Raw genomic sequence first — 27,328 nt, 5'->3', positions numbered from 1 at the left:
AATCCCTCCCCCTGCTCACTACCCTCCTTGTTATTTCCCACTTCAGAGCTTTTGCTTCCTCAATCTGTAAAATCAACAGCTACTCATACGTTCCTTTCTTTCTCTTCCCTTCACAGCCAGCACGTGGAGGTTTCTTACTCTTAAGAAAAATTGCAACCTTTTCTAAGATACCTCCTCCCTATTTCCTCAGTCCTGTTAAAGGTTAGGTGAACATTCACTGTACCTCGAAAATCCTTGCACATTATTACTCTTTAACAATCACTGATTTATGCACATCTATCCACCATACAGACATGGTACATATAAGAGGACATGCCACAAATGAAGACAAGATGAATGGGCAGGTAGATAAAATGTTTAACTTCTCTATTTACCTGAAACCTCATTTTTGGGAGTTCTAAAACCCGTAAAGAATATTTAGTGCTTTCAAAAATATCTTTTACTTCACCAGGCACAGTGACTTACACCTGTATTCCCAGCACTTTGAGAGGCCAAGGCCGCTGGAACCCTTGAGGTCAGGAGTTCAAGACCATCCTGGCCAATGTGCTGAAACCCCACCTCTACTAAAAACACAAAAATGAGCCGGGCATGGTGGTACACACCTATAATCCCAGCTACTTGGGAGGCTGAGGCATGAAGAGAATCGCTTGAACCCAGGAGGCAGAGAGGGTGCAGTGAGCTGAGATCATACCGTTGCAATCCAACCTGAGTGATGGAGTGAGACTCTGTCTCAAAGGAAAAAAAAAATTAGCTGGGCATGGTGGTGGATGCCTGTAATTCCAGCTACTCAGGAGGCTGAGGTAGGAGAATCACTTGAACCTGGGAGGTGGAGGTAGCAGTGAGCCGAGATCTCAGCATTGCACTTTGGCCTGCCCAACAAAGTGAGACTCCATCTCAAAAAAAAAAAAAAAAAAAAAACTTTTACACAGACGCTAAATATACTGATAAAAACTTAATTGCTATCCAGTACTATTACTTTTAGAAAAAAATAAGGGTGAGTGAGGTCAACAACTTACAATACTTCCACTAGGTTTAACCTTACAATTAGATGACGTCATGTTTTTTAATGGCTTTGTTTCTTTAGCCTATGATCATTCTTCCTACACTTATAAACACTCTTCAGGGCCATCCAATAAAGGAGGACTATTTTAAAAGCTATATATACATATATATATGATATATTCATCATCTGCTAACTATTCTCTATGGAAAATGTAGCTTTCTAAAATGAATGCTTCCTTGACTCTGAAGAATACAAGCTTCTACCCCAGAGAAGTTCATAAATCCCTTTGTTGTCACAATCTTCACATTTCTGAACACTTTTAACAAACGTAATTTTAAAAGGTAATTTTAACAAAACATGTCAGTGAAATGATGAGTTAATGCATGTAACAGAAGAAAATATTAGCAGTCAAAAATGTAAAAATAGGATCCAACTATTTAAATTGTACAAAAACTGGGCCACTAGCCAGGGGTGCTGGCTCACAAGTGTAATCCCAGCACTGTGAGAGACTGAGGTAAAAGGATCCCTTGAGACCAGGAGTTGGAGACCACTCAGGGCAACACAGGGAGATCCTGTCTCTATCAAGTATAATTAGGCCGGGCACACTGGCTCACACCTGTAATCCCAGAACTTTGAGAGGTGGCCAAGGTAGGTAGATCACTTGAGGCCAGGAGTCCAAGCCCACCCTGGCAAATGTGGCAGAAACCTGTCTCTACTAAAAATACAAAAAATTAGCTGTAATCCCAACTACTTGAGAAGCTGAGGTGGGAGGATCACTTAAGCCTGGGAGGTCAAAGCTGCAGTGAGCTATGGTTGCACCACTGCACTCCAGCCTGGGTGACAGAGCAAGACTCCGTCTCAAAAAAACCAACCAATCAACGAACTAAACAAACAACAAACAAATAAATAAATATATATATGGAAGTTAAACTGTAAGAACACAAAGGCATCAGAATGATACACAGTAAACTTTGGGGACTCAGGGGAAAGGATGGGAATGGAGTGAGAGAAGACTATACACTGGGCAAAATGTACACTGCTCGGGTGATGGATACACCAAAATCTCAGAAATCACCACTAAGGAACTTAGTCACGTAACCAAACACCACATGTTCCCCAAAAGCCTACTGAATAAATAAATAAATAAATATTTTTTAAACTGGCCATCTTATATTTTAATGACATGTAGAAAATTAAAAAGGTCAATAACAGTAAATTATCTGCTATTCAGATATACCAGGAATATAAAGATATACTAGGAAACTTTTTTCCTAGTACTCACAAATTTTCATTTTTTTCTAAATGCCACAATGTTCCAGCTACACGAGATTATTTCTTATTCTCTGAACATGCCTACCACCTCTTCCCTTTGCACCAGCTATGCTAGGTTATGTCTTTTTCTCTGTCTGGCATTTTTATTTGGTCCTTTTCTTCACAGTTCAAATACCTAATTATTCTGCAAAGCCCTAGAAGCTCTTTGTATGCCTTACTCAATTCCTGAGGCAAGAATAATCCCTCCTTTCATTATTGTCCTATAATACTCCATTCAGCCTTATTATTATGTAATACATATTTTAATTTTCATATTTATTTACTTGTCTTCCTACTTTACTTAAGGAGAGGAAACCCTCTATTTTATTTATCCTTGAATTCCTGGTGTCTAACACAATGCTTGATACAAAGTAGGTCCATAGTAAAGGCCCAGTAAATAAATACTCCCAAACTTATCCTTTATTACCTACCATCCATTAAGGGCTGATGTCTTCAAATCTGTTTTCCAATCATTCCTGTGATTTCGGAATTGCATACCCCATATCAGGCATAAAGAACATATATGAACAAAATATTATTAACTTTATTTTTTTGAGACAGGGTCTCATCACTCTGTTACCCAGGCTGGAGTGCAGTCGTGCAACCATAGCTCACTGCAGCTTTGACCTCTCAGGCTTAAGTGATCCTCCCACCTCAGCTTCTCAGGTAGTTGGGAAGGACTACAAGCAAGCACCACCATGCCCAACTAATTGTTTTTCTTTTTTGCAGAAGCGGGTCTCAGAATGTTGCCCAGGCTTGTCTGGTACTCCTGGGATCAAGCAATCCTCCCACTTCAACCTCCCAAAGTACTAGAATTATAAGTGTGAGCCACTGCTCCCAGTCCATTAACTTTTCTTTTTTGTTTCTTTGTTTCCTGTTCTTTTTTGAGACAGGGTCTTGCTCTGCTGCCCAGGCTGGCGTGCAGGGGCACAATCACGGTTCACTGTAGCCTTAACCTCCTGGGCTCAAAGGATCCTCCCACCTCAGCCTCTTGAGGCCTCAGCTGGGTACAGAAGAATGTGCCTCCCCACACCTGGCTAAATTTTTTCTTTTTTGTAGAGATGGGGTCTCACTTGTTGTCCAGGCTGGTCTCAAACTTCTGGGCTCAAGTGATACTCCTGCCTGGGCATTCCAAAGTGCTAGGACCACAGGCATGAGCCAATGAGCCTGGCCCCATTATTAACTTTTTGTTTGAGATGGAGTTTCACTCTGTTGCCAGGCTGGAGTGCAGTGGAGCGATCTCAGCTCACTGCAACCTCCACCTCCTGGATTCAAGCAATTCTCCTGCCTCAGCCTTGCAAGTAGCTGGGACTACAGGCACATGCCAGCACGCCCAGCTAATCTGTATTTTTTTTAGTAAAGACAGGGTTTTGCCATGTTTGTCGGGAATGGTCTCAATCTCTTGACCTCGTGATCCGCCCACCTCGGACTCCCAAAGTGCTAGGACTAGACGTAAGCCCCTGTGCCCAGCCCCATTATTAACTTTTTAAGATGACAGACTTTAACCTTAAGTAGAACAAAACAAAATGTCAACAACAAAAAATCCAACAAATGTAAAGCAATCACATATAAGAAAAGCTGTAAAAAAGAAAGAAATAGGAAGAAGGGGAAAAAAGTAAACTTGATAAACAGACACACCATGTGTCTGGAAGGGAAAATTCAATATTGTAAAAATATATTCATCCCGAAAACAGTACTTCACTGCAACTCTAATATAGTCTAAATTGTGCTTTTATTAGTCCTAATGTTCATCTAGAATAATAAGTACATGACAATATTTGTCCTACCATGTACTAAAATGTATATAAAGCCATAATAATTTAAAACAGTGTGGTACCAGTATAAAAAGAGACACACCAATGGAACACATAAAAAGTCTAGAAACATACTTAAGTATACTCAAGAATTTAGTAATAATTCAAACAATATTCCAATAATATTTCAAATCACAATAGAAAACATAGATTATTCAGCAATACTGTTGAAAAAGCTGACTAACCAGGTGGAAAGGGAGATTTGGGCACTTATCTTACCATATTCTAAAATTAATTCTAGGCTAAAAAAATTTTAACTAAATTCCTTATTTGTTACCTCTCTCCTTTCCCTTTTTTTTTTTTTTGAGATGGAGTCTCACTCTGTTGCCAGGCTGGAGTGCAGTGGCGCAATCTTGGCTCACTGCAGCCTCTGCCTCCTGGGTTCAATGGATTCTCCTGCCTGCCTCAGCCTCCTGAGTAGCTGGGACTGCAGGCACATGCCACCATGCCCAGCTAATTTTTGTATTCTTAGTAGAGACAGGATTTCACAATGTTGGCCAGGATGGTCTTGATCTTGTGACCTCATGATCCACCGGCCTCAGTCTCCCAAAATGCTGCGATTACAGGTGTGAGCCACCACGCCTGGACCCCTCTTTCCTTTTCTCCTTCAACACTTTAGTCTTAAACCCATGAGATAGGGCTGGGCATGGTGGCTCATGCCTGTAATCCCAGCACAGGCTGATCACTTCAGCTCAGGAGTTCAAGAATGGCCTGGGTAACATAATGAAACCTCAACTCTACAAAAAATATTTAAAAATTAGCCAGGTGTGATAGCTATACCTGTAGTGCTACCTACTTGGAGGGCTGAAGTAGAAGAAATGTTTGAGCCCAAGAGGTCAAGGCTGTAGTAAGCCAAACCTGCACCACTGTACTACAGCCTAGGTGAAAAAGTGAGACCCTGTCTCATGAGGTGGGTTCAAGCATAGTAATTATCCATGTTAGGGAGGAGAGGGCAGTCCAATACAAGTATAAGAGTAAGGTTGGCTCCCCTAGGGGTTTGGGGATAGGGGTGGGGACAACCTCAGAGCAAGGTGAAAAGATCAACCAAAGTGGAAGTAGTAAACTGAAGCTGAGTATCAAATCCCAAGAAGAGTGAAAAGGACTTGCACACAGGAAAGCAGCAGCAATCCTGAACTGGGTTAAGATAGCATCTGCATTAGGTGGAGGCAGCAACAGAAGGTATGTCAAAACAGGACAGATTGATCCAATAGGTAAACTATTAAAAATAGTGAGAGTCAGGGTTTCCATCTGAGATGAGAATCATAAATATGGAGGAAAAAATTAAAATGAACCCTGTTTTGTTGGATTAGATTCGGAGAAGTTACTATGAGCATATGGTATGGAGTTCAATACATAGAGATGGATAAGGTAATAGAGATTTGTGTGTGTGTATGTATATAATGTATCATAAGTATTGTGATCTCACAGTTTGTCCTCTCTTTTTTTTTTTTTTTTTGAGACGGAGTCTCATTCTGTGCCTATGCTAGAGTGCAGGGGTGCAATCTCCGCTCACCACAACCTCCCCTCCCAGGTTCAAGCAATTTTCCTGCCTCAGTCTCCCAAGCAGCTGAGATTACAGGTGTCTGCCACCACTTCGAGCTTTTTCTTTTTTTTTTTTTGAGACAGAGTCTCACTGTATCACTCAGGCTGGAGTGCAGTGGTGTGATCTTGGCTCACGGCACTCTCTCTGCCTCCCGGGTTCAAGTGATTCTCGTCATGCCTCGGCCTTCTAAGTAGCTGGGATTACAGGACTGCACCACCATGCCCAGCTAATTTTTGTATTTTTAGTAGAGACAAGGTTTCATCATGTTGGCCAGGCTAGTTTCAAACTCCAGACCTCAAGTGATCCGCCAGCCTTGGCCTCCCAAAATGGTAGGATTACAGACATGAGGCATCGCACCTGAGCCACAGTTTTCTATATAGATACAGTAACAATATAGATTTGAATTTATAGAAATGTGTATCTCTGTAAGTACACACACACACACACACACACACACACACTTCCTCCTAGCCATGCTGACTGAGAGTAGCAATAACCTATACCTAGTATCCACTTTGGCTTCTAAATATTATTTTCACCTTTTAAAAGGAATCAAGTCTCCTCAGAGAAATGGTGATTTCAGAACTAGAGTGGAATAATACAAGATGAGCCTAGACTATACTGTTGTGTCAGAAGTAGAAAAATGCTCACAGAATGAAAGATAGGTCAAAAGACACAGAAGCCAGTTTAAAGAGCTCCAACCAGTAAAACCTGAGACAGTATGAACACCAAAATAAATAACATGAATTAAAAATAAATAAATAAATAAATGACATTAGTGGAATATGACCCCATTAAAATAAAAAAACCCTAAGTCCACACTAATAAAAATAATTACGGAGTAAAGAAAGCTTCACCTTACAGTGGAATGCCAACTGATGAATGCAAAAGAAAGGTTGAAATTAGAAAACCACTACTTGTCATCAATCCCAGTCATAAATTAGGTCAAGAAACATCAAAGAAGGCTAAAATTAGTGAGGAAAAGGCACAAGGAACAAGATGTTTACATATGAAGTACTTCCCCCACAAAATCCATGTTGACTATAAAGAGAAAAAAGATTAATCTCACATTGGAGAAACCTGACAGACACACCTTAACCAAGTAATCAAGGAAACACTGAAATCATGTACTACCTGATAGGATACAAAAAAAAACACAGAATACCTTATGTGATACTCTTGCCAAAAACATAATCGTATTTAATCATGATGAAACATCAGGCTAATTCAAATAGGGGGGCATTCTACAAAATAACTGGCCTGTAATATTCAGAAGTATCAAAGTTATGAAACTCAAGGAAAGACTGAGTTATTATTTCAGATTTTAAAAGACCAAAGAGGGCCAGGCACAATGGCTCACACCTGTAATCCCAACACTTTGGGAGGCTAAGGGAGGCAGGTCACTTGAGGCCAGGAGTTCGAGACCAGCCTGGCCAACATTGCAAGAGCCTGCCTCTACTAAAAGTACAAAAAAACTGGCTGAACATGGTGGTGCACATCTGTAACCACAGCTATTTGGGAGGCTGAGACACGAGAATCACTTGAACCCAGGAGGCGGAAGTTGCAGTGAACCGAGATTGCACCACTGCACTTCAGCCCGGTTGACAGAGTAAGACTCTGTATGAAAAGAGAAATAAGTAAGAAAACCAAAGAGTCAAAATGCAGTTTGTGATTCTTTTGCTATAAAAAATATTTCTAGGAAAACATGAATGAGTTCCAAAGATCAGACAGTAATAATGCATTACTGTTAATTTCCTTATTTTGATTGCATACTGTATTTTCCCAGGAGAATAGCCTTCTTTATGGGAAATTCTGAAGTATTCAGGGGTGAGAGCATATTATATTGGTAAGTTACTCTCAACGGTTTATGGAAGGATTCTTTGTACTATTCCTGCAATCTGTAAGTTTTAATTCTTTTAAAATTAAAAAGAAAAATAAGGTTTTTAAAAAATGAACTTCAAAAGCACTAAAAAAATTGCTTATTAATATAAAGATTTTCTTTGCACAGCATCAAAGGCAGAAACAATAAAGAGAAGTTGAGTAAATTACCTAAAGAATGTAAACTTCTGCATTAGAAATAATTAACCTGCTAGAGTTTTTAAAAACAAATGTTAAATTATAGGTAATAACACACACAGCAAATATATAAGATAAAGAATATTACCTCTAATATAAAATACTTCATAAAAAAATTATAATAAAATAAACAGACATTCAAGGTCAATTAATAAACATGAATAATTTTTCTTAAAAAATTTTAAAATAACTAACCTTGGCTGGGCACCGTGGCTAATGCCTGTAATCCCAGCACTTTGGGAGGCAGAGGTGGGCAGGGTCAAGGTCAGGAGTTCAAGACCAGCCTGGCCAACATAGCGAAACCCTGTCTCCACTAAAAATGAGAAAATTAGCTGGGTATGGTGGCACATGCCTGTAGTCCCCACTATTCCAGAGACTGAGGCAGGAGAACTGCTTGAACCCAGGAGGCGGAGGATGTGGTGAGCCAAGATCTTACCACTGCACTCCAGCCTGGGCAACAGAGCAAGACTCCATCTCAAAAAAAAAAAAAAAAAAAAGGAAGAAGAAAGAAGAAGAAGAAACTAATCTTACTTACCCAGTACTCAAACAAACTCATCCAAACATTTTAACTTTTTTTTTTTACTAGAAAGAATAGCAAAGATTTTTTTTAAGGGTAACACAGTGTACCTAACATAATAAAAGGTTATGAGCAATCTCACATAAAGCTAATACAGGGTAAGTTCTAGAGGACAATTTCACACAATGTATTTACTGAAGCTTCCAAATGTTCACACACTTTTATACAGATGCTATCAGTGTATACTAAATGCCAGAAACCAAACTAGGCCCTTCAACTACAAAGGGTTGCTTAATTAAATTCACAGTTGGTTGAATCTCGTGGTATTCTGTATTACAGACTAAGTATCTATTAAAAATACAAAAGAAACACAATTTATTGACACAAAAGATGCTGGGTTAACAAGTTTCAAAAGCAAACAAAAAATATAAACAACATGATTCAACCTTTTCGTAAGTACATACCATAAGCCAAAATACACAGCAACAACCTAGATGAGCCTAAATAAGATTCTGAATGATTTCTGTCTTATATTTATTTACTTGTATTTTCAAGTTTTTAAAATAAATATTAATTACATAATAAAAAGGGTTTTTTTGCACAAAAACATTGAAAATCTCAAAGCTGGCTGCAATTTCTTCCACAGATAGAACAAGTACGTTCAATTAAATAGTTCAACTATATTTAAAGGGACATTGGGTAATGGTGAAACCTAAAATGCGGAGGAGAGTAAAATAACAATATACATATACTAAAAGAAGAAAAATATACAGTAAAAAAATAAAATATTAAATTTTTTTTAAAGGCCAACAATAGCCAGGCGCAGTGGCCCATGCCTGTAATCCCAATACTTTGGGAGGCCAAGACAGGCAGATCACCTGCTACCAGCCTGACCAACATGGAGAAATCCCATCTCTACTAAAAATACAAAATTAGCCGGGCATGGTGGCGCATGCCTGTAATCCCAGCTACTCAGGAGGCTGAGGCAGGAGAACCACTTGAACCTGGGAGGCAGCGGTTGCAGTGAGCCAAGATCGCACCTTTGCACTTCAGCCTGGGTAACAAGGGCAAAACTCGAAAGGAAAGAAAGAGAGAGAGAGAGAGAGAGAGGAAGAGAAGAAAAGAAAGAAAGAGAGAGAAAGGAAGGGAAGGGAAGGGAGGGGAGGGGAGGGGAGGGGAGGGGAGGGGAGGGAGGAAGGGAGGAAGGGAGGAAGGAAGAAAGGAAGAAAGAAAGAAAGAGGCCAACAATAAACACCATATCTTGGGGTACAAATAACTTTATGGGGGAAGACAAGTAACATTCTGATATAGGACTATTTTTCAAAAAAGAATCTATGAAAAATTTTAATGAATATTATGCAAAATAATAATTCAAATTTAACAGACTCTTGATACTTGAAAAAGCAAAAGAGGTCAGTAATTCATAAAAGACCAATCTGCAAGGATTAAATATTCTGCAAACAGAATACTAAATACCTAGGTTACTATGAAAGGTAACATAATTTTGCTTGCTTTGTATCCTGTGACCTTAGTAACATATAGTTTAATAACTGTAGTATGGCACAGTAATTTTTTTTCCAAACCTCCCTTAATTTGATGGAGACATATAATCCTAAAAACACAAAACTTCCTACTCCCAGTTTTAAAACCAAAAAGTGATAACCAAACAGTAATAAAATAATATCCACTGTACCTTATTATAACGATCATGCGGAACAGACTGTAAAACAATTGGTTCCATTGTGGAAACATTGGCAAATTGTACCTCTGGAATATAGAGGGCACAAACCACATGGGCCCAACCTAAAAATAAGTAAATAAATATCATCTTTTCAGTTTTATCAAAAGCAAATTAACATCATTAACTTCCTTAACAGATCCCTTAAATGCCTATTGAAACAAATGCACGACAAAGACATTAACAGATTCTCATTGCTGTTTTACTTCCATTGCTTGAAAATACTCAAACCACTACTAAAAAAAAAAAGCATTCTTAATCATTTTCCCACTTATAATATATGGTAACATATATAAAGGGAAACACTTATAAATTCAGATGCTGGCACTAACACTTCTTATACAGGCAGACTAAATATTCAGATCAACACTACCTCTGAGAACCACTATAAAAAGAGTTTTTAAAAGTTTAATACTTACAATAAAATTACTAATTTAATCTTAATGACTTTAAATGTCAACATTAAATTCTTAATTTTATCTTAATGTCAATATTGTAATATTAGTAATCATTTTACTATTTTAATTTGAAATGTTTTAAATTTGATATTAAATATTAATATTTATTTTATTTATTTTAGTTTTTTTTTTGAGATGGAGTTTCACTCTTGTTACCCAGGCTGGAGTGCTATGGCACGATCTCGGCTCACCGCAACCTCTACCTCCTGGGTTCAGGCAATTCTCCTGCCTCAGCCTCTTGAGTAGCTGGGATTACAGGCATGTGCCACCATGCCCAGATAATTTTTTGTATTTTTAGTAGAGACTGGATTTCACCATGTTGACCAGGATGGTCTCGATCTCTTGACCTCGTGATCCACCCACCTAGGCCTCCCAAAGTGCTGGGATTACAGGCGTGAGCCATCGCACCTGGCTCTTTATTTAAATTTTTAAAATGAGACTGAGAATATTAAAAAGCTGATGTGATAGTGAAGAGTTTCCGGGCTCAAAATGGAAAAGAAAGGAAGTCCGAGGTTTTGGCCACTTTTGCCCAGGGAACATCTGCCTACTTCAGAGAAAGCAGTGGTGAGGATAAAGGGTGCTTTTGACAAACTCAGGGACCTAACAGTACAGGTATGTACATCCACAAACATCCAAGCGAAAAAGGCAACAAGTAAACTCCTCTCCTCCTTTCAGATGCAACACTGAAGGGCAAACCAGGGGTAGAAATACACTAAAAGTACACAGACCCTGAAAAGACTGTACCAGGGCTCTGGCCACCTTAAACTCTGAAATTTGATGAAGGTAATCCTAAATTACAAGTTCCAAGACACCAAGCAGATGCAAATACACATCCTCTCTAAAAGAAAATAGTATCATCTTGGCTACAGATAATTTATACCCCCCTGCTTTTTTTTTTTTGAGACAAATCCTTGCTCTGTTGCCCAGGCTAGAGTGCAGTGGCGTGATCTTGGCTCACTGCAACTTCCTCCTCTCAGTTCAAGCAACTTGCCTCAACCTCCCAAATAGCAGAGATTACAGATGCCCACCACCACACCTAGCTAATTTTTGTATTTTTAGTAGAGACAGGTTTCACTATGTTGGCCAGGCTGGTCTTTAACTCCCGACCTCACGTGATCTACCAGCCTCAGCCTCCCAAAGTGGTGGGAATAGAGGTATGAGCCACTACACCCAGCCTAAAATTTCTTAATTACATATAATTTCCAGCACAATAACAAGTACCAAACACATGACAGACAAGATAATATAACTGAAAATAAGCAGAAACAAGAAAATCAAAATAGATCAGTGTTCTGGAGTTATCAGATAAAGATTTTAAAATAAGTATGCTTATTATGATCAAGTACACAGAAGACAAAATTCTAAATTGATGCAAAGAACTGAAAACTGTAATAATAAAATTCCAGAAGCAAAGCAGAAATTTAGAAATCAGCCAGGCACAATGGCTTGCACCTGTAAGCCCAGTACTTTGGAAGGCTGAGGCGGATCACTTAAGCCCAAGAGTTCAAGACCAGCCTTAGCAACAAACTGAGACCCCATCTCTACAAAAAAAATAATGAGCCAGGTACAGTGGCATGCACCTATACTCCCAGCTACTCAGGAGGCTGAGGTGGCAGGACTGCTTGAGCCCAGGACTTGGAGGCTGCAGTGAACTATAATTATGCCACTGCAAATAAGCCTGGATGTGAGAGATCGTATCTCATGAAGAAAAAAAAAAAAGAAAGAATTAATGGGTGGGATTAACAAACTGTTTAGACGTGCATGAAAGAAGAATTAGTAGGAACAAAACAGGTCAGAAGAAGAAATCCATAATGTCAGCATAAGACACAAAAGTAAGAAATACAAAAAAAAGGATAAGACATGAAAAATGTAACAGGCAGGCAGGTCTAACACACATACAATCAGAGTCTCAAAGAAATATGAGAGGGAAAATGGCATGAAAGCAGTAACTGAATTGATAACACCTAAAAATTTTCCAGAAGAGAAAATTCAAAGCCACTGACTGAGGAATCACTATAAATCAGAGTAAAGATAACACACCAAGGAACATTAGTAAAACTATAGAAAACTAAGGGAAAAAACGAAAATCTTAAAAACAAAAGGCAAGTTATCAAACGAAAAATTAGATAAATAAAGCCAGAAAACTTTTTTTTTTTTTGAGACGGAGTTTCGCTCTTGTTACCCAGGCTGGAGTGCAATGGCACAATCCCGGCTCACCGCAGCCTCCGCCTCCTGGGTTCAAGCAATTCTCCTGCCTCAGCCTCTCGAGTAGCTGGGACTACAGGCACCCGCCCCCATGCCCAGCAAAGTTTTGCATTTTTAGTAGAGACGGGGTTTCACCTTGTTAACCAGGATGGTCTCAATCTCTTGACCTCGTGATCCACCCGCCTCGGCCTCCCAAAGTGCTGGGATTATAGGCGTGAGCCACCGCACCCGGCCCAGAAAACATTTTTTAAAAGATTTCCACTAAAGGTAACACCAAACAATTTTCCTTGAGTAACAGGAAAAGTGATTCCAGAAGAAAGTTTGGAACTGAAGAAAAATATAAAGAGCAATAAACATGTAGCTACATTTAATAGATAATGAACATATAAAACAATAATGCCTTCACTCATTTACAATACAGATGACTACTTACATTAAAAATTAAAACACTGGTAGGGTTTGTGATGTATGTAGCTTTCCTATAAAACTGTAACAAGCGCGGTTGCTCATGCCTGTAATCCCAGAACTTTGGGAGACCGAGGCGGGTGGATCACGAGGTCAAGAGATCAAGACCATCCTGGTCAACATGGTGAAACCCTGTCTCTACTAAAAATACAAAAAATTAGCTGGGCACGGTGGCGCGTGCCTGTAATCCCAGCTACTCAAGAGGCTGAGGTAGGAGAATTGCCTGAACCCAGGAGGCAGAGGTTGCGGTGAGCCGAGATCACGCCATTGCACTCCAGCCTGGGTAACAAGAGCGAAAACTCCGTCTCAAAAAAAAAAAAAAAAAAACTATAACAAAGGGCAGGCACGGTAGCTCATGGCTGTAATCCCAGCACTTTGGGAGGCCAAGGCAGGTAGATCACAAAATCAAGAGATCAAGACCATCCTGGTCAACATAGTGAAACCCTGTCTCTACTAAAAATACAAAAATTAGCTGGGCAGGGTGGCATGCGCCTATAGTCCCAGTTACTCAGGAGGCTGAGGCAAGAGAATTGCTTGAACCTAGGAGACGGAGGCTGCACTGAGCCAAGACCACGCCACTGCACTCAAATCTGGCGAAAGAGCAAGACTCTGTCTCAAAAGAAAAAAAAGAGACTGGAAAAGGAACAGGTAAAAGATGTCTATAAGATGTCTACATGGTTTCATTCTACATTTCGTGTTAAGTGGTACACAGAGGCCAGGTGCGGTGGGGCTTATACCTATAATCCCAGCACTTGGGATGGCCAAGTTGTGTCAATCACTTGAGGTCAGGCCAGACCAGCCTGGCCAATATAGCAAAAAAATTAGCCAAGTGTCAGGTGGTGTGTGCCTATAGTCCCAGCTACTCGGGAGGCTGAGGCAGAAGAACTGCTTGAATCCAGGAGGTAGAGGTTTCAGTGAGCTGAGATAGTGCCACTGCAGTCCAGCCTGGGTAACAGAGCGAGACTCCATCTTAAAAGGAAAAAAAAAGTGGTACACAAGGTAGAATGAATTTACTGGTTTGAAAATCATAATCCTAACAGAAACCACTAGATAGATAAATATAAATACTTGTGTATATATAGGAAGCGATACGGCCAAAAAGGCAATTTAGTATAATTATATTTAAATGCGATACTAATTAGTTGCATTTTTAAACTGAGTATAATACAGCACTAAAAATTAATCACGAAAAGAAGACAAATAAGGGGGAAAAACCAATATTAAGAACAAATAGCAGAAGACCTCTACTTCTGTCCAAGGTAACTCAGATGGTCAAGAGAAAGTCACAAGGGAAACTGGAAAATGTCTTGGACAGAATGACAACAAATATGAAATGTATCAGAACTTGTTAGACGCAGGCTGGGGGCAGTGGCTCATTCATGCCTGTTATCCTAGCACTCACTCAGCCGAGGCCTGTGGATCACTTGAGCTCAGGAGTTTGAGACCAGCCTGGGTAACATGGTGAAATAAGGTGGCATGCACCTGTATTTCCAGCTTCTTGAGAGGCTGAGGCAGGAGGATCGCTTGAATCCAGGAGGTCTAGGCTTCAATGAGCCAAGATCACACCACTGCCCTCTAGCCTAGGTGACAAACTAAGACCCTGTCTCAAAACAACAACAACAAAACACACACACACACATACGCACGCACACACACATGCACGCACACACACACAGCTTGTGGGATTCAATAAAAGCAACAGAGAGGAACTTATACCATCTACATTTTCATTAGAAAGGAGTATCTAAAATAAATGACCTAAGGTTCCACTTTTGTAAGTTAGAAAAGAGGAAAACATAACACATACTAAGTAGTAGGAAGGAAATAATAAAGAGCAGAAGAGTGCCGGGTGCAGTGGATCACGAGTTCAAGAGATTGAGACCATCCTGGTCAACATGGTGAAACCCCATCTCTCCTAAAAATACAAAACTTTGCTGGGCATGGTGGCGGGCGCCTGTAGTCCCAGCTACTCGGGAGGCTGAGGCAGGAGAATTGCTTGAACCCAGAAGGCAGAGGTTGCGGTGAGCCGAGATTGTGCCATTGCACTCCAGTGTGGGTAAGAACAGCAAAACTCCATCTCAAAAAAAAAAGAGCAGAAGTGTAACAAAATAGAAAACAGGGAGATGGCATAAAAAATTAACAAAGCCCAAATCTTCCTTTAAAAAGTTCAACAAAACTGAACAATTCTTTTTGGACTGGTCAAAAAAAAACAAAAATAAAAGCAAAGGAAAAACCAGAATACAAATCACCAACATCAAGAATAACAATGGGGTAATTGCTACCAATGCTAGCAAAATTAACAAAACAATAATAAAATACTAGTGGCTCACACCTGTAATCCCAGCACTTTGGGAGGCCAAAACAGGTGCATCGAATGAGGTCAGGAGTTCAAGACCATACTGGCCAACATGAGGAGGTCCGGTCTCTACTAAAAATACAAAAATTAGCTGGGCATGGTGGTGCCCACCTTAGTCCCAGCTACTTGGGAAGCTGAGTTAAAGAATCACTTGAACCTGAGAGGCGGAGTCTGCAGTGAGCCAAGAACAGGCCACTGCACTCCAGCCTGGGTGACAGAGTGAGACTCCATCTCCAAAAAAAAAAATACTACTGGCAATGTAAGTCCAACAATTTCAGCAACTTATACAAAGTAGTCAAATTCCTTGAAAAAATAGAGCACACCAAAATTGACTTAAGTATATAAAAATAGGCCAGGCCCAAGGGCTAATGCCTGTAATCCCAGCACTTTAAGAGGATGAGGCAGGAGGATCTCCTGAGCCCAGATGTTCAATACCAGCCTCAGCAACAAAGCGAGACCACTTCTATCTACAAAAAATACAAAAAAATAAAATTAGCCAGGCATGGTGTGCCTGTGGTCCCGGCTATTCAGGAGGCTGAAGCAGGAGGATCACTTGAACCCAGGAGTTTGAAGCTGCAGTGAGCTATGACTGCACCACTGCACTAGCCCAGGTAACAAACTGAGACTCTGTCTCAAAAAAAAAAAAAAAAAAAGAAGTGTGCCTATAATTTTGCCAAAAACAAATTTATCAAAAATTTTCCCTGAATTTTCAGTTTCTCATTAAGTTTCATTGGTAAATTCTATATAGAAGTCAAAGAAAAATAACACAAACTGTTTAAGTGACTAGCATAACCCTCAACAAACACCTGATGAAACCAGTATAATTTTTAAAGAAATAGAAAATGAAAGCACACAACAAAAATAAAATATATGTCTGGAGTTAGACAAGTGAATTTACAGTATCCTAAGAGTTTCAGAGGATTCAGAAAGAGGAAAAAAGTACATAGTAACATTATTTTTAAGTTAATAGAATAGAATGGAATGAGTGAAACAAACCAGAATAGGAAAAAACAAATACAAAACATTTAATAAGATGGAAGGTTTACATCTGGTGTAATGGCTCATGACTGTAATCCCAACACTCTCCAAAGCTGAGGCAGGAACATCACTGGAGCCCGAGTACAAAGCTACAGTGAGCTAGGATCCTGCCACTGCACCCCAGCCTGAGCAACAGTATGAAAACCTGTTGCTTTGGAAAAAAAAAAAAAAAAAAAACACTTTGAAATAGTGACAGCCTTTGTAACTAATAACTCAAAATACAGAAGTCATGAAAGATTAATAAATTCAACAAAATAAAAATCAAAAACTCATGCATGGTAAAAAAAAAAAAAGTTTTTTTAAAGCACAATGTTAACAAACACTAGATGGGCAAAAATTAGTCCAACTCATACCAAAACAGCTTAGTAATATATGAGGTGCTTCTTATGAACGCTCCAGTAAGTCAAACTAAAAAGATCAACAACCCCAGCTGGGCATAGTGGCTCATGCCTGTATTCCCACCACTTTGGGAGGCCAAGGTGGGTGGATCCTATCTCTACCAAAAATTTAAAAATCAGCTGGGCACGGTGGCATGCGCCTGTAATCCCAGCTATTCGGATGAGTGAGGCAGGAGAGTCACTTGAACCGGGGAGGCAGAGGCTGCAGTGGGCCAAGAGTAAGCCACTGTACTCTAGCCTACATGACAGAGGGAGGCGCTACCTCAAAAAAAAAAAAAAAAAAAAAAAGATCAACAACCAAATCAAAATGAAGACCGCAGAAGAGAAAAAAACAAAGAGCTCTTCAAGCTATAAAAATATGTCTACTTCACTAATATTAAGAGAAATGCAAAACTACTGCTTAGATATACAAACTTTGACCTGTTAGATTACCGAAGGTATGAAAAACAGCTTTTTTATTCATATATTGGTAAAACTGCAGTTCTCCCCTATGGGGAGAATAATTTGGCACTATCTATCAAAATTAATTGCAAAACTCCTTTGACCCAATGTTTCCACCTCTGGAAATTAATAATCCTACAGATATACTTGTATAGAAGCAAAATGACATATATACAAGAGCTAGTCATCAAGTAGAAGATAAGAAAGTTCATCAACAACTGACTGATTAGATAACATGGTTAAAAAGAAGAAAAAAGCTTGTATACTGGTAATAAGATAAATTGTTCAGGCTGGGTGTGGTGGCTCACACCTGTAATCTCAACACTTAGGGAGGCTGAGACATATTCATTTGAGGTCAGGAGTTCAAGATCAGCCTGGCCAATATAGTGAAACCCCATCTCTACTAAAAATACAAAAATTAGCCAGGCACGGTAGTGCGTACATGTAATCCCAGCGACTTGGGAGGCTGAGGCAGGAAAATCCCTTGAGCCCAGAACTCGAAGGTTGAAGTGAACTAAGATCACACCACTGCACTCCAGCCTGGGTGAATGAACGAAGCTCCATCTCAAAAAAAGGAAAAAAAAAAAGAAAAACAAGATAAACTGTTCAGTGAAATAAATTAAGATGCAAAAGTACAGAAGAGTATACAATATTAACCCATTTGTATAAAGATGGAGGAAGTAAATAAGTATTTGTCTATTCACATTTGAATATGCAAAAGAAACCTAAAAAGATATTCAAGAAAATAATTATTACATGGTAGAAGGAAAGCTGTTGATAAACTGGGTAGATGGGGAAGAGGAGTAACTGGAAGAGTTTCCAATATATTTTTAAATTTTGTAAAATGTGACTGTATAATATAGTCTGAACATTAAACTGCAATATATATAGCCAAACGAAATAATTGTATTTTTCCCTTTTATTTACTCACACCATTATGCCAAAACTACTTCAGAGGTGGCTATCCAAAATGGAGAAAAGTACAGTAACAGTAACTAAACCTCTACTTTTTTTAGTTGCCTTATCAAATATGCCATTGGTTAATAAATTAATATCTACATATTTCAGATAGTACTGAGCTATAGAGAAATATGATTTCTTTGATAACTAAAAATAGAGAAGAAAATGAGCAATATACAAGTGTCCATAAAAAAGAATACCAAAATGTGATACAAATGTCAGCATTTTTTTTTCTGAGACAAGAGTCTCACTCTCTCATCCATCCAGGGGCTGAAGTACAGTGGTGTGACCATGGCTCATTGCAGCCTCAACCTCCTAGACTCAATCCATCCTCCTGCTCAGCTTCCCAAGTAGCTGACACTGCAGGCACACACCACCATGTGTGACTATTTATTTACTTTCACAGAGACAAAGTCTCCCTCTGTTGCCCAGGCTGGTCTCAGACTCCTATGCTCCAGTGATCCTCCTACCTTGGCCTCTCAAAGAGCTGAGATTACAGGTGTCAGGCAGCACACCAAGGGTAAAAGTGAACATTTCTTTATATTCAAGTAACAAAGATTCTCAGAGTTACATAAAATTAACACTCACTAGAAACATCATCTGTCTAGAGATATATAAAACAGAAAAAAAGAATCTAAAACAACAGATCTTACATCTAATAACAAAAAAGAAATGTGGTTCATTTTTCAAAAATAATTCCTAATGCAAGAAATTATATTCATAAAAAAAAAAAAAACTTTTTTTTTTTTTTTTTTTTGGGAGACAGTCTCACTCCGTCGCCAGGCACCAGACTGGAGTGCAGTGGTGCAATCTCCGCCCACTGCAACCTCCGCCTCCTGGGTTCAAGCAATTCTCCTGCCTCAGCCTCCTGAGTAGCTGGGATTACAGGCACGCGCCACCATGCCCAGCTAATTTTTGTATTTTTAGTAGAGACGGGGTTTCACCATGTTGGCCAGGATGGTCTCGATCACCTGACCTTGTGATGCGCCTGCCTCGGCCTCCCAAAGTGCTGGGATTACAGGCGTGAGCCATCGCGCCCAGCCAACTTTTTTTTTTTTTTTTTTAAGACAGAGTCTTGCTCTGTCGCCAGGCTGGAATGCAGTGGCAAAATCTCGGCTCACTGCAACCTCGACCTCCCAGGTTCAAGTGATTTCCCTGCCTCAGCCTCCTGAGTAGCTGGGACTACAAGCAAGCACCACCAGGCCTCGCTAATTTTTCTATTTTTAGTAGAAATCAGGTTTCACTATGTTGGCCAGGCTGGTTTTGAAATCCTGGCCTCAAGTGATACCCCCTGCCTCAGCCTCCCAAAGTTCTGGGATTACAGGTGTGAGCCACCTCACCCAACCAAAACAAGTAAAAATTTTAATTAGAATTTTGTATTTAATAGATCATTTTTCATAAAACAGCCAATGCTTAAGTTTGTCCACAAAGCAGAAAAATTGTGGTTCAACACAATAAGGATTCATAAATCATAACCATTACTGTTAAAAACAGTAGTAAGCACTGTTGAAATTTCATGAAATAAAATAAACTACCAGATATTTGAAAATACTCCACCGCCAGTTTTCAATAAAATTTTTTTCAAGAAATCTCTGCACTTACCCCCATTATCTGTTCTTTTTAAAGCTCCATCCTTATGAGGACAAAGTTCACATCTCTATAAAAACAAAAAAAAAGAAAGAGGTAATGAAGAAATCTTTTAGATAATCAAAAATGTAACATCTTCCCTACAACTTCAAAACTACTGAAAATGTGGGAGCAGCATTTGTACTAGTTGCCCCCTGCCAGAAGAATATTTCAGAACTTTCTTCACCAGCAGTTGTTCTCCATGACATGTGATCTTCTTCAGAGGCAAGTAACTTTTTTAAACTACATTTTAACTTTTTTAACTCCCGCCACAGGCCAGGCACAGTGGCTCACATCTGTAATCCCAGCACTTTGGGAGGCCGAGGCTGGCGGATCACCTGAGGTCGGGAGTTTGAGACCAGCCTGACCAACATTGAGAGCCCTGTCTCTACTAAAAATACAAAATTAGCCAGGCGTGGTGGCACATGCCTGTAAATCCCAGCTACTCAGGAGGCTGAGGCAGGAGAATAAATTAAACCCGGGAGGTGCAGGTTGTGGTGAGCTGAGATCATGCAATTGTGCTCCAGCCTGAGCAACAAGAATGAAACTCCATCTCGAGAACAAAAAACAAACAAACAAATACTCTGGCCACAATTTTTTAAAACTTACATTAATAAAAACAAAAAGATGCTGGAATGTTTTTACCTGGGGAGCAGGAGAAAAAATGAAAAGGTCCTCTCAATTTAGGAATGGGACAAAGCTTTTAACATCTGCCTGCTAACTGTTTACTTCTTGTCTTACCATCAGCTAGGATGACTGCAGTCAAGTAGCTCTGGTTTCTCTTAAAAAGCCAAACTCAAGAATTTACCATTTTAATTTAAGTGGCAAGAAATGATCTCACATATGCTGATCTCCCTTCTGAAAAGAATGAGGCTAATCAGCTATTATTATTACTCAAACATAATGGTACTCAAAATTTACTGTGGCTCCCTCTCCCTCCCATCCTCAGGATTTAAAACCAAAAATAAATGTAGAGCCAGTATTACCACTTCTTGTGAAACACGTTTCAATGGCATTGTCTTACTATGAAGAGTATGTTCCTGAAAGTCACACTTGAGTATTATTTATATCCCACCTTGTTCCCAAAATAGGTTTTGTTGCTTATGATATAGTAACATAGACCAGGCACAATGGATCACACCTGTAATCCCAGCACCGAGACAGGCAGATTGCTTGAGCCCAGGGGTTCGAGAACAGCCAGGGCAACATGGCAAAACCCCATCTCTACAAAAAAACAAATACAAAAATTAGCTGGGTGTGGTGGTGCACACCTGTAGTCCCAGATACTCAGCAGGCTGAGGTGAGCAGATCAATTGAGCTCAGAAGGTCAAAGCTACAGTAAGCCATGACTGCACCACTGCACTCCAGCCTGGGTAACAGAGTGGACTCTATCTCAAAAAAAAAAAAAAAAAATTAAAAATATATACATACACATATATGCACACATACATACATACATACACACACACAGGGGTACACACATTATTTATATACAAACATATATACACACATACTATATATGCACACTATATATATACATGCTACATATATACACACACATATATGTTGTGTGTATATATATTACAACAATATATATATATATATATATATATATATATTGTGTGTGTGTATATATATTACAACAAAAAATTAGAGTAAAAAATTAAGTTGAAGGCCGGGCACAGTGGCTCACGCCTATAATCCCAGCACTTTGGGAGGCTGAGGCAGGCAGATCGCAAGGTCAGGAGTTCGAGACCAGCTTAGCCAACATGGTGAAACGCTGTCCCTACTAAAAATACAAAAAGTTAGCCAGGCATGGTAGCACACACCTATAATCCTAGCTACTCAGGGGGCTGAGGCAGGAGAATTGATTGAACCCAGGAGGCAGCGGTTGCAGTGAGCTGGAATCACACCACTACGTTCCAGCCTGCGCTACAGAGCGAGACTCCATCTCAAAAAAAAAAAAAAAAAAATTAAGTTGAAAAAGTTTTTTTTTTTGAGATAGAGTTTTGCTCTTGTTACCCAGGCTGGAGTGCAATGGAGCGATCTCGGCTCACCGCAACCTCCACCTCCTGGGTTCAGGCAATTCTCCTGCCTCAGCCTCCCGAGTAGCTGAGATTACAGGCACACGCCACCATGCCCAGCTAATTTTTTGTATTTTATTTCAACGGCCGGGCGCAGTGGCTTACGCCTGTAAATCCCAGCACTTTGGGAGGCCGAGGCAGGTGGATCACGAGGTCAAGAGATCGAGGCCATCCTGGTCAACATGATGAAACCCCATCTCTACTAAAAATACAAAAAATTAGCTGGGCATGGTGGTGCGTGCCTGTAATCCCAGCTACTCGGGAGGCTGAGGCAGGAGAATTGCCTGAACCCAGGAGGCAGAGGTTGCAGTGAGCCGAGATTGCACCATTGCACTCCAGCCTGGGTAACAAGAGCGAAACTCCGTCTCAAAAAAAAAAAAAAAAGTACAGAAAGCATAAACTGTAAAAGCCTATTGAGGCTGGGTGCAGTGGCTCATGCATTTAACCCCAGCACTTTAGGAGGCCAAAAAGGGAGGACCACTTGAAGTCATGAGTTCAAAATCAGCCTAAGCAACAAAGTGAGACTTGTTTCTACAAAAAATAATTTTTAAAAAAATAGAGCCTATTGATAATGTTTAGATATTTGTGCCTCCCAATCTCATGTAAAAATATAATCCCAATGTTGAAGGTGGAACCCTAGCAAAAGGTTTTGGGTAATGAGGGCAGATCCCGCATCAATGGCTTGGTGCTGTTCTTGTGTGTTTGCTATTATTAGTTCATGTGAGATCTGATTGTTAAAGAGCCTGGCATCTTGCTCCCTTCTCTCACCACATGACACTCCTGCTCCTCATTCCCACTCCTGCATGAGTAAAAGCTTTCTGAGACTAAAGATGTTAGTGGTATGCTTGTAGAGCCTGCAAAACTGTGAACCAAATAAAACCTCTTTTCTTTTCTTTTTTTGAGATGGCGTCTTGCTCTGTTGCCCAAGCTGGATGGATGGAGTGCAGTGGCGTGATCTTGGCTCACTGCAACCTCCGCCTCCTAGGTTCAAGCGATTCTTCTGCCTCAGCCTCCTGAGTAGCTGAGACTACAGGCACATGCCACCATGCCTGGCTGATTTCTGTATTTTTAGTAGAGAAGGAGTTTCACCATATAGGCCAGGCTGGTCTCAATCTCCTGACCTCATGATCCACCCACCTCTGCCTCCCAAAGTGCTGGGATTACAGGTGTGGGCTATCACACCCAGCCAGCTCTTTTCTTTATATTAATAATCTACCCAGTTTCAGGTATTCCTTTATAGCAACACCAAACAGACTCATAGCACTGTATTTCTTGCCTTTCAATATTTTACTCTCCTGATTTTCCTCTTACCTCTTTGGCAGCACTTTCTGATCACCCTACCAAACCTTTAAATGGTGAAGTTCCTCAGGGCTCTAGCCTAAGATATCATCTTATTTCATGTGAAACACTACACAATCTTATTCACTGTCCAAATTTCGATTACCAGCTAAATTATAAAACAGTGACTCCCAAATTTTATCTATTTGTATCTGTCCTCAGGTTCAAGAGTAAAACTCTATATGCTACATAAACACTTTATTTTGACACAGTCTCAACCCTGCTGTCCAGGTTGGAATGCAGTGGCTTGATCTCAGCTCACTGCAACCTCCGCCTCCTGGGTTCAAGCAACTCTCCTGCCTTGCCTCATTCTTCCGAGGAGTTGGGATTACAGGTGTGTGCCACCAGCTAACTTTTTCTATTTTTAGCAGAAATGAGGTTTCATCATGTTGCCCAGGTTGCTCTCAAACTCCTGGCCTCAAGTGATCCATCGACCTCGGCCTTCTAAAGTGCTAGGATTACAGAGGCAAGCCACCACAGCCAGCCTAAATAGACACTTTAAATGCTTCACAATTTATGACAAAACCTGCTCTTCCTGCTCTTTCCGTATATTGGTAATGATATTTTCAACGACACATTGTTCATACAAGACACCTAGTATACATAATCTTTGACTACTTCATACCTTATTCCCTAACCTCTTTTAATCCACAACTGTATTTTGCCCTTCCTCTTCCTAATACTGGTGAGATCTCCCTATCTCTCTCCATCTCTACTATTACCGTACTTAAAGCCAGCATCACCTTTCATCAGGACCACTTCAGTCACGTCCTAAATACAGTAGTCCCCCAGTTATCCACGGGAGAAACAATCTAAGAACCCCAGTAGCTGTCTGAAAACACAAATGGTACTGAGCACTTGCTATACATACGTACCTATGAAAAAGTTTAATTTATAAATTAGGCATAGTAAGCGATTAACAACAATAAAAAAACAGAACAAACTGGGTGTAATGGCTCATGACTATAATTCCAGGACTCTGAGAGGCCAAAGCAGGCTGAACAGCTGAGGTCAGGAGTTCAAGCCCAGCCTGGCCAACATGGCGAAACCCCCTCTACTAAAAATACAAAAAAATTCACGGAACGTGCTGGCACATGCCTGCAGTCCCAGCTAAGCAGGAGGCTGAGGCACAAGAATCGCTTGAACCCGGGACGGTTCAATCGCCTCCCTCCTTTAACATATGAATTACAGTTAGAGATGAGATTTAAGTGGGGATACACAGTCAAACCCTATCAATTGTGTACAGTAATGTCCTAGGTTTTCACATTCACTCACCACTTATTCACTGACTCACCCAGAGCTCCTTCTAGTCCTGCAAGCTTCATTCAGGATAAAGCCCTATGTAAGTGCGCTGTTTTGGTTTTTTTTTCCTTAAATCTTTCATACCATTATTTTGACTGTACCTTTTCTATGTTTAGAAACACAAATGGCCTGGCATGGTGGCTCACGCCTATAATCCCAGCACTTTGGGAGGCCAAGGCGGGTGGATCATGAGGTCAAGAGATCGAGACCATCCTGGTCAACATGGTGAAACCCCGTCTCTACTAAAAATACAAAAAATTAGCTGGGCATGATGGTGCATGCCTGTAGTCCCAGCTACTCGGGAGGCTGAGGCAGGAGAATGGCTTGAATCCAGGAGACGAAGGTTGCGGTGAGCTGAGATCGTGCCATTGCACTCCAGCCTGGGTAACAAGAGCGAAACTCTGTCTCAAAAAAAAAAAAAACACACAAATACTTACCATTATTTTAAATTGCCTGCAGGATTCAGTAATGAAATGCACAAGTTTGCAGCCTAGGAGCAAAAGGCTATATACCATATAGCCTAGATATGTAGTAGGCTATCCAATCTAGCTTTAAGTATATTCTAGGATGATTGTGCAACGACAAAACCACCTAATGAGGAATTTCTCAGAAGTACCTCCTTCCTCCATTACACAACACATGATTCTACCTTATCGTACTCTACTCACCTATTTTCAAAGACACTGACCATGGGTAACTAAAACCAAGGAAAGCAAAACCACAGATAATGGGGAATGCCTGTAGTCTCCTAATAGTCACTCTTAACCAATTATAGTCATTCTGCAGTATGAACTTTTCACAACAACACAACGAATTCCAGAAATACAAATCCATATATATCACCATCCGCTTAAAAACACTTCGACAGGCTGGGCTCAGTGGCTCACACCTGCATTCCCAGCACTTTCAGAGGCCCAGTCAGGCGGATCACGAGATCAAGAGATAGAGATCACCCTGGCCAACACGGTGAAACCTGGTCTCCACTAAAAATACAAAAATTAGCTGGGTGTGGTGGCACATGCCTGTAATCCCAGCTACTTGGGAGGCTGGGGCAGGAGAATCACATAAACCCCAGAGGCAGAGATTGCATTAAGCCAAGATCGTGCCACTGCACTCCAGCATGGGTGACAGAGCATGACTCTGTCTCAAAAAAAAAAACTTCAATAGTTTCCCTCTATCATACAACCCCTTCTTATCTCCACAACTCTGCCTCTTTCCAACATTTCACTTTATGGGCAACACTGCCTTTTTCTTCTTTCAATTCTATAAATTCTCCAGAGCTCATTCCTACTTCAAAGGCTTTAAATGGATTGTTTTTACTCTAAATGGAATATTATTCACTATAGCCTCTTTTGCAGTTGGGTAACTTCTATTTGTCCCTCAGGTTCTTGCTTAACATCACTTCATCAGAGACAGTGTCTCTGAATCTACAGATTAGGTTAGGTGCCATATTATGATTTACCCATGCTTTCCTTCTAAGCAATATATTACAATTAGCTAACTAATTAAGCAATTAAGTCAACTCCTCTGCTAGATTATAAGCTCCATTTTATGGCTATAGTTACCCCTAACATCAGGCACAGTCTCCAAGCAAAATAACTCAAAAACTACATGATAAAGGGATAGAGGAAACAAAATAACAAACATCCCATTGGTGCTATAACCAAAAAAAAAGAACAGAAAGAAAGAAAAAAATTTAATTTAAAAAAATAGGCTGGGTGAAATGGCACATGCCTGTAATCCCAGCACTTTGGGAGGCCAAGGAGAGCGAATCACCTAAGGTCAGAAGTTCAAGACCAGCCTGGCCAACATGGCAAAACCTCATCTCTACTAAAAATACAAAAATTAAACAGACATGCTGGTGGGCACCTACAATCTCAGGTACTCAGGAGTCTGAGGCACACTTAAACCCAGGAGGCAGAGGTTGCAGTAAGCTGAGATGGCACTACTGCACTCCAGCCTGGGTGACAGAGCAAGACTCTGTCTTTAAAAAAAAAAAAGTTAACATTCATTTTTATATAATTTCAATGACACACCATAATCCCATTCTTTCAGACAGTGATTAAGCAATATGAACCAAGAAAAAAAATCCAATTTAATTACTTCACTTCTAGAGAGCCAAAGAAAATAATACAAGATATAGCACGTATAAATGACCTTTGTGTTATCTGTATATCATTTATACACTTTACCTTCAAGATATGATAAATATATGTACAACAATATTTTATATAACTGTTTATAACCATAAAACTTTTATAAAAGTCTGGCTGGCTAGAGTGGCTCACACTTGTAATCTCGGCATTTTGGGAGGCCGAGGCAGGTGGATCACTTGAAGTTAGGAGTTCAAGACCAGCCTAGGAAACAAGGAGAAACCATCTCTACCAAAAACACAAAAAATTAGTTGGGGGTGATGGTGCAAGCCTATAGTCTCAGCTGTTCGGGAGGCTAAGGTGGGAGGATCACTTGAACCCAGGGAGTCAAGACTGCAGTGAGCTGAAGTCACATCACTGCACTCCAGCAGCCTAAGTAACAGAGTGAGATCTCATCTCAAAAAAAAGTCTAATGTCGTAACAATGATGTAACTAATTCACTACTTACAAAGATTTTAACCAAGTTTAAAAAAATTCGCTGAACATTAAAAGAAAACACACA

The 27,328-nt window shown here is 40.1% G+C and overlaps 1 protein-coding gene across 49 annotated transcripts in view; it reads right to left on the bottom strand.

Moving 5' to 3' along the window:
* MLLT10 (MLLT10 histone lysine methyltransferase DOT1L cofactor) overlaps positions 1-27,328 on the bottom strand; it is a 245,921-nt gene that overhangs the window by 151,140 nt on the left and 67,453 nt on the right. For 42 of the 49 annotated variants that reach the window (XR_013519574.1, XR_004745526.3, XR_013519576.1 and 39 more), the window contains 2 exons: positions 19,926-19,980; positions 9,958-10,067 (listed from right to left, as the gene is read on the bottom strand). Coding sequence is in view for 38 of the 49 variants with exons in the window: in XM_035306915.3 (XP_035162806.1) it covers positions 9,958-10,067; positions 19,926-19,980 (165 nt within the window). In the remaining 11 variants the exon portion in view is untranslated. The remainder of the gene's footprint in view (positions 1-9,957; positions 10,068-19,925; positions 19,981-27,328) is intronic. The other 7 variants (XM_078329591.1, XM_078329590.1, XM_078329593.1 and 4 more) reach the window with 1 other exon arrangement.

Source organism: Callithrix jacchus, chromosome 7 (assembly GCF_049354715.1).
Source record: "Callithrix jacchus isolate 240 chromosome 7, calJac240_pri, whole genome shotgun sequence".
Lineage (NCBI taxonomy): Eukaryota > Metazoa > Chordata > Mammalia > Primates > Cebidae > Callithrix > Callithrix jacchus.
Note: the sequence above shows the minus strand (reverse complement) of the source record. Positions and strands in the feature narration are given on the sequence as shown.